Source organism: Scardinius erythrophthalmus, assembly GCF_964197995.2.
Source record: "Scardinius erythrophthalmus genome assembly, chromosome: 14".
Taxonomy (NCBI): domain Eukaryota; kingdom Metazoa; phylum Chordata; class Actinopteri; order Cypriniformes; family Leuciscidae; genus Scardinius; species Scardinius erythrophthalmus.
The window spans coordinates 23,633,977-23,649,192 of record NC_138234.1 but is presented as its reverse complement, the minus strand read 5'-3'; the positions used below and the strand labels follow the sequence as shown (position 1 = coordinate 23,649,192).

Below are 15,216 nucleotides of genomic sequence, written 5' to 3'. Positions count from 1 at the left end.
ATAGATAGATAGATAGATAGATAGATAGATAGATAGATAGATAGATAGATAGATAGATAGATAGATAGATAGATAGATAGATAGATAGATAGATAGATAGATAGATAGATAGATAGATAGATAGATAGATAGATAGATAGATAGATAGATAGATAGATAGATAGATAGATAGATAGATAGATAGATAGATAGATAGATAGATAGATAGATAGATAGATAGATAGATAGATAGATAGATAGATAGATAGATAGATAGATAGATAGATAGATAGATAGATAGATAGATAGATAGATAGATAGATAGATAGATAGATAGATAGATAGATAGATAGATAGATAGATAGATAGATAGATAGATAGATAGATAGATAGATAGATAGATAGATAGATAGATAGATAGATAGATAGATAGATAGATAGATAGATAGATAGATAGATAGATAGATAGATAGATAGATAGATAGATAGATAGATAGATAGATAGATAGATAGATAGATAGATAGATAGATAGATAGATAGATAGATAGATAGATAGATAGATAGATAGATAGATAGATAGATAGATAGATAGATAGATAGATAGATAGATAGATAGATAGATAGATAGATAGATAGATAGATAGATAGATAGATAGATAGATAGATAGATAGATAGATAGATAGATAGATAGATAGATAGATAGATAGATAGATAGATAGATAGATAGATAGATAGATAGATAGATAGATAGATAGATAGATAGATAGATAGATAGATAGATAGATAGATAGATAGATAGATAGATAGATAGATAGATAGATAGATAGATAGATAGATAGATAGATAGATAGATAGATAGATAGATAGATAGATAGATAGATAGATAGATAGATAGATAGATAGATAGATAGATAGATAGATAGATAGATAGATAGATAGATAGATAGATAGATAGATAGATAGATAGATAGATAGATAGATAGATAGATAGATAGATAGATAGATAGATAGATAGATAGATAGATAGATAGATAGATAGATAGATAGATAGATAGATAGATAGATAGATAGATAGATAGATAGATAGATAGATAGATAGATAGATAGATAGATAGATAGATAGATAGATAGATAGATAGATAGATAGATAGATAGATAGATAGATAGATAGATAGATAGATAGATAGATAGATAGATAGATAGATAGATAGATAGATAGATAGATAGATAGATAGATAGATAGATAGATAGATAGATAGATAGATAGATAGATAGATAGATAGATAGATAGATAGATAGATAGATAGATAGATATGCCAAGTATAAAAATAAAATATTACACACACACACACACACACACACACACACACACACACACACACACACACACACACTGTAGTTGCGTTTAGAGAAGCCAAATTACTATATATAGTACATTATATATCTGGACGCAAAAAGTAGGCACATATATTAAGTCTTTCAGGCTATTATGTATTCGTCCAAAACAATATTTCTGTAGGCTTCATAATCAAATTGAAGTCAATCAGCTATATCCGTATGATTTAAAAACTTTACCGTGCAAATTCGTATAATGAAATAACACGTGAAAACTAGGTTTCATTGCTTACCGTCTTTATGTATGTATCTGACATAAAGCGGCGCGTGCATCAGCAGCGCGCGGAGGCGCGTCATTCTCATCGGAGTATAAAAGAATGTGCGCGCGCTGCAGAGCGCACAGAGGTGCGCGCGCGAGAGAGAGTCACAGATGAGACCGCGCTCTCGCTGCCGGTGAACTAATTATACTTGCTCGGAAACAAAGTGCAGAGGTCACAATGAACTTGAGAAAAATTAAATGAATGGACTCTTTTCTCCTTTTGTATCGTTTCACCATGACAAGAGACTGAGTAGGAGTCTGCAATGGAGAGGAATAACACCACACAAACTCTGGATCTGGGAGACTGTGAGCACACACTGGAACCCAGCGCGGCTCTGGAAAACTGCACGGACTCTATCAGTGGGAACCTGTCTGTGCGCTGCTGGCTGCAACTGTTGACAAAGGAGTCTAGTTCAACACTTCAAGGTGATGGGTCTAGTTTGGCTGTGCGTGTGATGATCGCCCTCATTTATTCGGTGGTGTGTGCTCTAGGACTTGTAGGCAACTCTCTGGCGCTCTACCTGCTACACTCACGCTACCATCAGAAGCAGTCTTCCATCAACTGCTTTGTGATGGGTTTGGCTCTAACCGACCTGCAGTTCGTCCTAACCCTACCGTTCTGGGCCGTAGACACTGCGTTGGACTTCCGCTGGCCCTTCGGCAAAGTTATGTGCAAAATCGTCAGCTCTGTCACCACTATGAACATGTACGCCAGCGTATTTTTCCTGACCGCCATGAGCGTGGCCAGGTACTACTCCATCGCGTCCTCGATGAAGATGCACAGTCGCAGAGCGGCGGCGGCTGCGGCCAAATGGATCAGCTTGGGCATTTGGGTCGTATCCCTGATAGCGACGCTCCCGCATTCCATTTATTCCACCGTAGCCCAAGTTGCAACGGATGAGGAGCTATGCTTGGTGCGCTTCCCCGAAACGGGAAGCTGGGACCCGCAGTTGTTGCTAGGACTGTACCAGTTGCAAAAGGTCCTGCTTGGTTTTCTGATCCCACTGGTGGTGATTACTGTATGCTATCTCCTACTTCTAAGAATCGTGCTAAGCCGCAGAGTTAGCGGCGTTGCTGGCTCCGAAAGTGAGCAGGGCCGGCACAAGCGGCGCTCAAAGGTCACCAAGTCTGTTGTGATCGTCGTCCTGTCGTTCTTCTTGTGTTGGCTGCCCAATCAGGCCCTGACTCTGTGGGGCGTCCTCATTAAGTTTGACCTGGTGCCCTTCAGCAAGGCCTTCTACAACGCCCAGGCGTACGCTTTCCCGCTGACTGTGTGCTTGGCCCACACAAACAGCTGTCTCAACCCGGTGATCTATTGTCTAATCCGCCAGGAATTCCGCGCCGGACTCAAAGAGCTTCTGCTGAGGGCCACGCCCTCCTTCCGGAGCCTTACTCGGATGCTCCCGCGCAAGGCAAAGGTGTCCGAGGCGCCTCCAGTACTGGTTCTCATGCAGATGGATGTTTGATACTTTTCAGAGAAAAGCAGATGCTTCACGTTCAACTTTGTTTTTGATTGACAGGATGAAGCAGGCGTGAAAAACGTCCTTTGGGAGCTGCCCCACTTTCCCTTCCTCTCGTTCAGAAACTCTTGCGCATTTCTCTCCTAACTTCCTCCATACCTTTTGAAGCGGAACTGTTTTCACATGCATCTCTGGTCATCGGAGCCACTGGTGAATTCTGGACACATTCACCTGTTTGCTTTGCTGCATTTTTGCAGCAGTGCTTGCACTGAGACATCCTTCAAGGGAGCGCTAAAAAAAAGAAGAAAAAAACGTTGAGATGTGGAGGGGTTCAGCCCTTCTCTCTTTTTATGAGATGTTCCATGTGAGGAGGATCAGTGGTTAATCCATCAATCATTCAATACATTGTCAAATATACATTTACTTGCAGTTGTGTAGATATAATGAAGTTTCACACCTTTTGATTTGTCTTTCAGTGTGTTTAAATCCTGTACAAAAGAAAAACTAAACTAATAAACTATCTAACTAACAAAATTATAATTTTGTGAATGACCAGTCAAACTGTGCAAATAATGATTTTGACAATTTCTTTTTCATTTTAATTTTGCATATAACTGGTTGTATAAAACTATATTTTATTCTAAATACACTATATTTGAGACTTTAAGGGATAGTGCATAAAGATTTATTCACCCTCATATCATTTCAAATGTTCACTTCCAGAAAACACCAAAGGAACTGAATGTCTGAGCGGCTCTCTTCTTCACAATAAAAGCTAATGGAGACCAGGGTTAAAGAAAAAACATAAAAATAGAGAAAAAAGCATAAAAATCTGATTCAAGCACTATTTTCAAAGTCTTCTGAAATCATATGTAAGCTTTTTGTGAGAAAAAGACTGCAATATACGTCAGTATTAATTTAAAATCCCACCCTAATAGCCATAATCCCCATTGACTTTCATTGCATGGAAAACAGCAGCTTGGACATTCAGTTATAAACTTTTCCTTTTGTGTTCTACTTACAAAAAAAGTCATCCAAGTTTTGAAAGACATGAGGTGGAGTAAATAATTTAAAGTCACACTTTAGATTAGGGTCCAATTTTCACTTTTAATTAACTATTAACTGACTTTTGCCTCAACAAACTCCCAATTACCGCTTATTAATACTTAGTAAGGTAGTTGATAAGTTTAGGTCTTGGGTGGGATTAAGGGATGCAGAATAAGGCATTAATATGTGCTTTATAAGTACTAATAAACAGCCAATATCCTAGTAATATGCATGCTAATAAGCAACTAGTTAATAGTGAGAATTTGACCCTAAACTAAAGTGTTGGCAACAATAACAGAAAGAGCTTGCTGAAAGCTTTCTTTTGTTGACTATATCCTCAGGACTTCATCAAACATTTTTTTATTTTATAAATACAACTTTGGCATAACATATCTTTGTAGGAATGTATAATAAATCATTTTTTGGACTCTAAATCCCCCCCCCCAAAAAATGTTTGATGAAGTCCTGAGGATATAGTCAACAATAACAGAAAGAGCTTGCTGAAAGCTTTCTTTTGTTGACTATATCCTCAGGACTTCATCAAACATTTTTTTTTAAATAAATACAACTTTGGCATAACATATCTTTGTAGGAATGTATAATAAATCATTTTTGGACTCTAAATCCCCATTCCTAAGCCATCAAACAGAATAAAAAAAAAGGCAGAGCTAAAGAGTTTTAGCTCAATAATGATTTTTTTTATGTATTTTTTTATTATTTATATATGTCAGTTATTCTTTCCCCCTATATTTATACTCTTGTATCATTTCACATTCAACATAACTTACAGATGCTGTTTCAGGCTTTGAGATTTTAGTAATTTGGCACCACAAATACACAGACTTGCACGTTCCTTGCACGCAGAGAGAATACCTTATAGTAAAACGATTTTAGTCAGACACCATCATTAGTCATTAGTCCTGCAATTTTCTGAAACTCTTCCAAGGACATTGTTCCTCTAACCAAACCATTTTAGATGAGACAGATTTGTCAGTTAAAGCCAGTTTTATCTCTTCAATGACATTGCCAGGTATATAGGGAAGCCTGGGGCAAATTTGTCACACTTTTTTTTTTTTTTTTTTTTACATTGGACATTTTTATTGTTATTGCTGCAGTTCATTACACATATTGATCTTTTGGAACAACATGCACCAATAGCATGATATCACACTATATGGGCTGAGTTCTTACAATTAAACCTGCATTTAAATGCCTATTATAAGATTTTCAGGAAAAAAAACAATTTGTTTAGAAACAAATCTATTGTTTTTGGCAACAAATATGATTACTGAATTGTTTAAATTTACAACTTACCCCAAGTCTTGCCTCATAGTCATGAAAACACTGAATGACAGATTGAAACTGGTTTCATGTTCAGTTATGAATCTATGACTTGTTAGGTATAAATAAATATGTAAAGAACTCATATCTGTAAATGTGAGTTTCTATTTCTAGGTGTTTAGGGCAAGCAGATGAGTGGGTGTGAGAGACCATTAATAAACCAAACTGATTTAAAGATATGAATCTGAACTCACTGTGCTCTATAATTACTTGTCGAGACATTTTGGACCAACGTCAGAGACGGTGGGGAGCTTTTTTGTCCGTATATTGAAGACCTTGGGGTGTGTTTTAGCTTGCTGAACTTAATGTCTGTATGAAGTGTTTAATTACCTTATAATATTATGTTGTTTGTAAAAAATATATATTCCACTAACAAAATCTGCAAAAAGTTCTTCTGGACAAAATAAATATTGTGTACACTTGAATAAAAACAAGGATCAATGTGTCTTAAAGGTGTAATTTACCTCATTTACAAAAAACATGTACACTCACATGAGACTGCAGTCATATCAGCCTAATAAAAAAAAAATTCTCGTTGATTATGGCTACAGCGTTTCTATGGGTACGTTTATACGACATCAATGTACTAAAAATTGAAATGTTTTCCTTCGCTTTTTTCGCAAACAGACATTGTCAAAACGATCCCCATTCACAAAGATCTGTGAAAACGACTAAAAACGCTGTATTATGCCTCCAGGCCAGGAGATGGCGATGTCACTTTGTAAAGAAACACTGTGTGCCTACAGACTGAAAATGTAATACGCATGCGCATGACGTCACCGTTTTAACAAGTTAACATTTTTGTGGTTTACACAGAGATGATAACAGTATCGTTTTCAAAAACTTGCACTTTGAAATACGTTTTCAAAAGTTTGTTTTTCAGACCCCCAAAACGCTGTTGACGTTTAAATGTACGGGCAAAACACATTAAAAACTTTTCCATTTTTAGTTGAAAATGGTGCTGTGTAAACAGCCCCTAAACTACACCACATAGTAACTGACACCGATACTGCACCCACACCAATAGGTGTCAGTATCAGTCCAAGACAACTTCTAAATTAGTCAGTGCCATCAAGAATGTCACGGTGCATTCAATTTGCGTAATTATGAGATTTCAACTTTTAAAAAGTGTTCACGTCCTTGTAGAGCTCGTAACTTGTAAGATGGAAATTTCGAGATTATGTTAATTACGACATGACGTGAACGCAGCTTCAATCCCTGCTTCCGAATATGCCTACTTCCCTACTAAATACTAGGCAAAAAAGTATGTGAAATGAGTAGTATGTCCTTGTTCATAGAGGTAGGCGAAATCTGGATGAACTATTTTCGCCAAGATTCAGAAATTCATACATATACTTATTTAGAACATGCATTTTAACAAAATCATCACAAAGTTCGTTCTTCATCAATTGTACTATATACTGAGACATTATACGATTTAGACGCACCTTATAATGTGTGGACAGCTATTAGGCAGCACAATAACGTTAACAATACCAAACTCTTCACTAGGTAGCAACTAGCCTGAGCTGTAACATGAGAAGCCATAGACAAAAAAAACATAATAGCAATAGGATACCTTGCTCACAAGGATATGCAGCTAATTTTGAATGACAGTCAAAGAAAAAAGATGATTTTTTGTAGATGAAGTTACAGCACCAACCAACAGAGGCTAGCATGGCTATGCTAACCAGCTAAAGTCCTCAAATGTAACAAACCAAAAATACTTTAAAACTTAGCTGTAAAATATGGACTTACATACTACTCAAAATATGGACTCATACTACTCAAAGACATTGTATTCATTAAAGTTGAGCAAAAGCAAGTCAACAAGCTCCAACAAAGTATGCACTTCAGAAAAGTATGCAGTTAACTTTGTAGAGGACTTAAAAATAATGAACGCTCACTCCTCAAAGCAAAACCTGGAAATGAGGTTGAAGATAAAGGGCCCTATCTTGCACCCAGCCCAATTGACTTTGTCAATCATTCCTATTTTGCACCCGACGCACAGCGGACTTTTCCCTCCACAGACGCACGTCGATGAATTTGAGAATGAACCTGCGCTCCCGGGGGCGGTTCAGCGAAAAGAGGAGGCGTGTTCTGGCGCAAACGTTCCCTGGTGCTATTTTGCAGTTCCAGAAAACAATTCCGCCACAGACCAAGAAAAACCTAGTCTAAAGTCAGTGGCGTGTTATTCAGATGCTATTTTAAGGACGCATGCTTGGCCATAATGTAGCGTGTGCACAACGCACTTATACTTTGCTTATCTCATCTACACACAGACGCAGCAGTTGCCATTTTTTCAAACCATACATAATTACAAGGAAAAATATTCCACACGAGGGAAATCATTGTGGTGTCCATAAAGATGTGAAAAAATAGGCATAAATCTAGCTTACACATTATTATACGCCTGTTTAACTGAAGCTAATTTGGGTGGGTTTCTCCCATCCTCATACAACGTCACTTCTCTGTGTTTTACGGCCCTGACGAGAACATCGGTCTCCTTGGCTGTGAACCGCTCATGGCGTGCGTCTGGCAAATCTGCCGTTATAATAGCAATGGAACAAGTGCGCCTGCTTTTAAAGGGAATGTGAGATGACGCTCTGATTGGTTTGTTGGTTTGCACGTTAAGCCCAAACCACACCTATGAGTAATGTAGCTACTTCAGACCAATCCATTTTAGATTTGCGTCGGCCGAGATCCGCCCACAAAGTTACTTGCGTTTCGCATTTGATACTTGCGTTTCAGATCGTTAAAATAGGGCCCAAAGACTTTCTATTCTTTTGACAAGGGCTATACACACTTTTCAGGCATGGCTAATTGCACAGTGTGTTATTATGGAATTGTCACGATACGGTCAAGAAACATAAACGAGGACTCAAATGCAGCAAAACAAGATAAGACTTTAATTAACAAAACAAGCAAAAAGGTACAAACAAAACTCCCACGTGGGGGAAAACACTAGAACAAAACTTAAACAGATCAAAACACTGGGAACAAAACACAAGAACATTAGACAATGAACCGACACAGACTGCAAACAAGAGGGGACTTATAAAGGGAACTAATCAAGAGGGAACAGGTGGAAAAACTCAAACAATAATCAGATAACAAGTGGGAGGGATCAGACAATGACATGAGCACATGGCCCAAAATAACAAAACACCCATGTGCAGCACAAGACAGGACAGGCATGTGACATTACCCCCTCCCTACGGAGCGACTACCAGACGCTCCATCAGACCAGGGCGGGGCGGGAGGAACAGACCAGGGCGGGACGGGAGGAACAGACCAGGGCGGGACGGGAGGAACAGACCAGGGCGGGACGGGAGGAACAGACCAGGGCGGGACGGGAGGAACAGACCAGGGCGGGACGGGAGGAACAGACCAGGGCGGGACGGGAGGAACAGACCAGGGTGGAGACTCTCCCTCGGGCGGCCAGGGCGGAGACTTCCCCTCGGGCGGCCAGGGCGGAGACTTCCCCTCGGGCGGCCAGGGCGGAGACTTCCCCTCGGGCGGCCAGGGCGGAGACTTCCCCTCGGGCGGCCAGGGCGGAGACTTCCCCTCGGGCGGCCAGGGCGGAGACTTCCCCTCGGGCGGCCAGGGCGGAGACTTCCCCTCGGGCGGCCAGGGCGGAGACTTCCCCTCGGGCGGCCAGGGCGGAGACTTCCCCTCGGGCGGCCAGGGCGGAGACTTCCCCTCGGGCGGCCAGGGCGGAGACTTCCCCTCGGGCGGCCAGGGCGGAGACTTCCCCTCGGGCGGCCAGGGCGGAGACTTCCCCTCGGGCGGCCAGGGCGGAGACTTCCCCTCGGGCGGCCAGGGCGGAGACTTCCCCTCGGGCGGCCAGGGCGGAGACTTCCCCTCGGGCGGCCAGGGCGGAGACTTCCCCTCGGGCGGCCAGGGCGGAGACTTCCCCTCGGGCGGCCAGGGCGGAGACTTCCCCTCGGGCGGCCAGGGCGGAGACTTCCCCTCGGGCGGCCAGGGCGGAGACTTCCCCTCGGGCGGCCAGGGCGGAGACTTCCCCTCGGGCGGCCAGGGCGGAGACTTCCCCTCGGGCGGCCAGGGCGGAGACTTCCCCTCGGGCGGCCAGGGCGGAGACTTCCCCTCGGGCGGCCAGGGCGGAGACTTCCCCTCGGGCGGCCAGGGCGGAGACTTCCCCTCGGGCGGCCAGGGCGGAGACTTCCCCTCGGGCGGCCAGGGCGGAGACTTCCCCTCGGGCGGCCAGGGCGGAGACTTCCCCTCGGGCGGCCAGGGCGGAGACTTCCCCTCGGGCGGCCAGGGCGGAGACTTCCCCTCGGGCGGCCAGGGCGGAGACTTCCCCTCGGGCGGCCAGGGCGGAGACTTCCCCTCGGGCGGCCAGGGCGGAGACTTCCCCTCGGGCGGCCAGGGCGGAGACTTCCCCTCGGGCGGCCAGGGCGGAGACTTCCCCTCGGGCGGCCAGGGCGGAGACTTCCCCTCGGGCGGCCAGGGCGGAGACTTCCCCTCGGGCGGCCAGGGCGGAGACTTCCCCTCGGGCGGCCAGGGCGGAGACTTCCCCTCGGGCGGCCAGGGCGGAGACTTCCCCTCGGGCGGCCAGGGCGGAGACTTCCCCTCGGGCGGCCAGGGCGGAGACTTCCCCTCGGGCGGCCAGGGCGGAGACTTCCCCTCGGGCGGCCAGGGCGGAGACTTCCCCTCGGGCGGCCAGGGCGGAGACTTCCCCTCGGGCGGCCAGGGCGGAGACTTCCCCTCGGGCGGCCAGGGCGGAGACTTCCCCTCGGGCGGCCAGGGCGGAGACTTCCCCTCGGGCGGCCAGGGCGGAGACTTCCCCTCGGGCGGCCAGGGCGGAGACTTCCCCTCGGGCGGCCAGGGCGGAGACTTCCCCTCGGGCGGCCAGGGCGGAGACTTCCCCTCGGGCGGCCAGGGCGGAGACTTCCCCTCGGGCGGCCAGGGCGGAGACTTCCCCTCGGGCGGCCAGGGCGGAGACTTCCCCTCGGGCGGCCAGGGCGGAGACTTCCCCTCGGGCGGCCAGGGCGGAGACTTCCCCTCGGGCGGCCAGGGCGGAGACTTCCCCTCGGGCGGCCAGGGCGGAGACTTCCCCTCGGGCGGCCAGGGCGGAGACTTCCCCTCGGGCGGCCAGGGCGGAGACTTCCCCTCGGGCGGCCAGGGCGGAGACTTCCCCTCGGGCGGCCAGGGCGGAGACCTCCCCTCGGGCGGCCAGGGCGGAGACCTCCCCTCGGGCGGCCAGGGCGGAGACGACCCCTCGGGCGGCCAGGGCGGAGACGACCCCTCGGGCGGCCAGGGCGGAGACGACCCCTCGGGCGGCCAGGGCGGAGACGACCCCTCGGGCGGCCACGGCGGAGACGACACCACCGGCTCAGGAACAGGAACAGACACCACCGGCTCAGGAACTGGAACAGACACCACCGGCTCAGGAACTGGAACCACTGGCTCAGGCACTAGAACAGACACCACCGGCTCAGGCACTGGAACAGACACCGGCTCAGGAACTGGAACCACTGGCTCAGGAACTGGAACAGACACCACCGGCTCAGGAACTGGAACAGACACCACCGGCTCAGGAACTGACACCACCGGCTCAGGAACTGACACCACCGGCTCAGGAACTGGAACAGACACCGGCGGCTCAGGAACTGGAACAGACACCGGCTCAGGAACTGGAACCACTGGCTCAGGAACTGGAACAGACACCACCGGCTCAGGAACTGGAACAGACACCACCGGCTCAGGAACTGGAACAGACACCACCGGCTCAGGAACTGACACCACCGGCTCAGGAACTGGAACAGACACCGGCTCAGGAACTGGAACCACTGGCTCAGGAACTGGAACAGACACCACCGGCTCAGGAACTGGAACCACTGGCTCAGGAACTGGAACAGACACCACCGGCTCAGGAACTGGAACAGACACCACCGGCTCAGGAACTGACACCACCGGCTCAGGAACTGGAACAGACACCGGCTCAGGAACTGGAACCACTGGCTCAGGAACTGGAACAGACACCACCGGCTCAGGAACTGGAACCACTGGCTCAGGAACTGGAACAGACACCACCGGCTCAGGAACTGGAACAGACACCACCGGCTCAGGAACTGACACCACCGGCTCAGGAACTGGAACAGACACCGGCTCAGGAACTGGAACCACTGGCTCAGGAACTGGAACAGACACCACCGGCTCAGGAACTGGAACAGACACCACCGGCTCAGGAACTGACACCACCGGCTCAGGAACTGACACCACCGGCTCAGGAACTGACACCACCGGCTCAGGAACTGACACCACCGGCTCAGGAACTGGAACAGACACCGGCGGCTCAGGAACTGGAACAGACACCGGCTCAGGAACTGGAACCACTGGCTCAGGAACTGGAACAGACACCACCGGCTCAGGAACTGACACCACCGGCTCAGGAACTGGAACAGACACCGGCTCAGGAACTGGAACCACTGGCTCAGGAACTGGAACAGACACCACCGGCTCAGGAACTGGAACCACCGGCTCAGGAACTGGAACTGACACCACCGGCTCAGGAACTGACACCACCGGCTCAGGAACTGGAACAGACACCGGCGGCTCAGGAACTGGAACAGACACCGGCTCAGGAACTGGAACCACTGGCTCAGGAACTGGAACAGACACCACCGGCTCAGGAACTGGAACAGACACCACCGGCTCAGGAACTGACACCACCGGCTCAGGAACTGGAACAGACACCGGCTCAGGAACTGGAACCACTGGCTCAGGAACTGGAACAGACACCACCGGCTCAGGAACTGGAACCACTGGCTCAGGAACTGGAACAGACACCACCGGCTCAGGAACTGGAACAGACACCACCGGCTCAGGAACTGACACCACCGGCTCAGGAACTGGAACAGACACCGGCTCAGGAACTGGAACCACTGGCTCAGGAACTGGAACAGACACCACCGGCTCAGGAACTGGAACCACTGGCTCAGGAACTGGAACAGACACCACCGGCTCAGGAACTGGAACAGACACCACCGGCTCAGGAACTGACACCACCGGCTCAGGAACTGGAACAGACACCGGCTCAGGAACTGGAACCACTGGCTCAGGAACTGGAACAGACACCACCGGCTCAGGAACTGGAACAGACACCACCGGCTCAGGAACTGACACCACCGGCTCAGGAACTGGAACAGACACCGGCTCAGGAACTGGAACCACTGGCTCAGGAACTGGAACAGACACCACCGGCTCAGGAACTGGAACCACCGGCTCAGGAACTGGAACCACTGGCTCAGGAACTGGAACTGACACCACCGGCTCAGGAACTGACACCACCGGCTCAGGAACTGGAACAGACACCGGCGGCTCAGGAACTGGAACAGACACCGGCTCAGGAACTGGAACCACTGGCTCAGGAACTGGAACAGACACCACCGGCTCAGGAACTGGAACAGACACCACCGGCTCAGGAACTGACACCACCGGCTCAGGAACTGGAACAGACACCGGCTCAGGAACTGGAACCACTGGCTCAGGAACTGGAACAGAGCACCGGCTCAGGAACTGGAACCACCGGCTCAGGAACTGGAACCACTGGCTCAGGAACTGGAACTGACACCACCGGCTCAGGAACTGACACCACCGGCTCAGGAACTGGAACAGACACCGGCGGCTCAGGAACTGGAACAGACACCGGCTCAGGAACTGGAACCACTGGCTCAGGAACTGGAACAGACACCACCGGCTCAGGAACTGGAACAGACACCACCGGCTCAGGAACTGACACCACCGGCTCAGGAACTGGAACAGACACCGGCTCAGGAACTGGAACCACTGGCTCAGGAACTGGAACAGACACCACCGGCTCAGGAACTGGAACCACTGGCTCAGGAACTGGAACAGACACCACCGGCTCAGGAACTGGAACCACTGGCTCAGGAACTGGAACAGACACCACCGGCTCAGGAACTGACACCACCGGCTCAGGAACTGGAACAGACACCGGCTCAGGAACTGGAACCACTGGCTCAGGAACTGGAACAGACACCACCGGCTCAGGAACTGGAACAGACACCACCGGCTCAGGAACTGACACCACCGGCTCAGGAACTGGAACAGACACCGGCTCAGGAACTGGAACCACTGGCTCAGGAACTGGAACAGACACCACCGGCTCAGGAACTGGAACCACCGGCTCAGGAACTGGAACCACTGGCTCAGGAACTGGAACTGACACCACCGGCTCAGGAACTGGAACAGACACCGGCTCAGGAACTGGAACCACTGGCTCAGGAACTGGAACAGACACCACCGGCTCAGGAACTGGAACCACTGGCTCAGGAACTGGAACAGACACCACCGGCTCAGGAACTGGAACAGACACCACCGGCTCAGGAACTGACACCACCGGCTCAGGAACTGGAACAGACACCGGCTCAGGAACTGGAACCACTGGCTCAGGAACTGGAACAGACACCACCGGCTCAGGAACTGGAACAGACACCGGCTCAGGAACTGGAACCACTGGCTCAGGAACTGGAACAGACACCACCGGCTCAGGAACTGGAACAGACACCGGCTCAGGAACTGGAACCACTGGCTCAGGAACTGGAACAGACACCACCGGCTCAGGAACTGGAACAGACACCACCGGCTCAGGAACTGACACCACCGGCTCAGGAACTGGAACAGACACCGGCTCAGGAACTGGAACAGACACCGGCTCAGGAACTGGAACAGACACCACCGGCTCAGGAACTGGAACCACTGGCTCAGGAACTGGAACAGACACCACCGGCTCAGGAACTGGAACCACTGGCTCAGGAACTGGAACAGACACCACCGGCTCAGGAACTGGAACAGACACCACCGGCTCAGGAACTGGAACAGACACCACCGGCTCAGGAACTGGAACCACTGGCTCAGGAACTGGAACAGACACCACCGGCTCAGGAACTGGAACAGACACCGGCTCAGGAACTGGAACCACTGGCTCAGGAACTGGAACAGACACCACCGGCTCAGGAACTGGAACAGACACCGGCTCAGGAACTGGAACCACTGGCTCAGGAACTGGAACAGACACCACCGGCTCAGGAACTGGAACAGACACCACCGGCTCAGGAACTGACACCACCGGCTCAGGAACTGGAACAGACACCGGCTCAGGAACTGGAACAGACACCACCGGCTCAGGAACTGGAACCACTGGCTCAGGAACTGGAACAGACACCACCGGCTCAGGAACTGGAACCACTGGCTCAGGAACTGGAACAGACACCACCGGCTCAGGAACTGGAACAGACACCACCGGCTCAGGAACTGACACCACCGGCTCAGGAACTGGAACAGACACCGGCTCAGGAACTGGAACCACTGGCTCAGGAACTGGAACAGACACCACCGGCTCAGGAACTGGAACAGACACCACCGGCTCAGGAACTGACACCACCGGCTCAGGAACTGGAACAGACACCGGCTCAGGAACTGGAACCACTGGCTCAGGAACTGGAACAGACACCACCGGCTCAGGAACTGGAACCACCGGCTCAGGAACTGGAACCACTGGCTCAGGAACTGGAACTGACACCACCGGCTCAGGAACTGGAACAGACACCGGCTCAGGAACTGGAACCACTGGCTCAGGAACTGGAACAGACACCACCGGCTCAGGAACTGGAACAGACACCACCGGCTCAGGAACTGACACCACCGGCTCAGGAACTGACACCACCGGCTCAGGAACTGGAACAGA

General features: G+C 49.4%; 1 protein-coding gene across 1 annotated transcript; it reads left to right on the top strand.

The window, feature by feature from the left end:
- Positions 1–1,898: 1,898 nt before the first annotated feature.
- rxfp3.2b (relaxin family peptide receptor 3.2b) lies at positions 1,899–3,101 on the top strand (the record flags this gene model as incomplete). Its single annotated transcript, XM_081385294.1, has 1 exon — positions 1,899–3,101. The coding sequence occupies one exon, from the start codon at positions 1,899–1,901 to the stop codon at positions 3,099–3,101; it is 1,203 nt and encodes a 400-aa protein (XP_081241420.1).
- Positions 3,102–15,216: the final 12,115 nt, after the last annotated feature.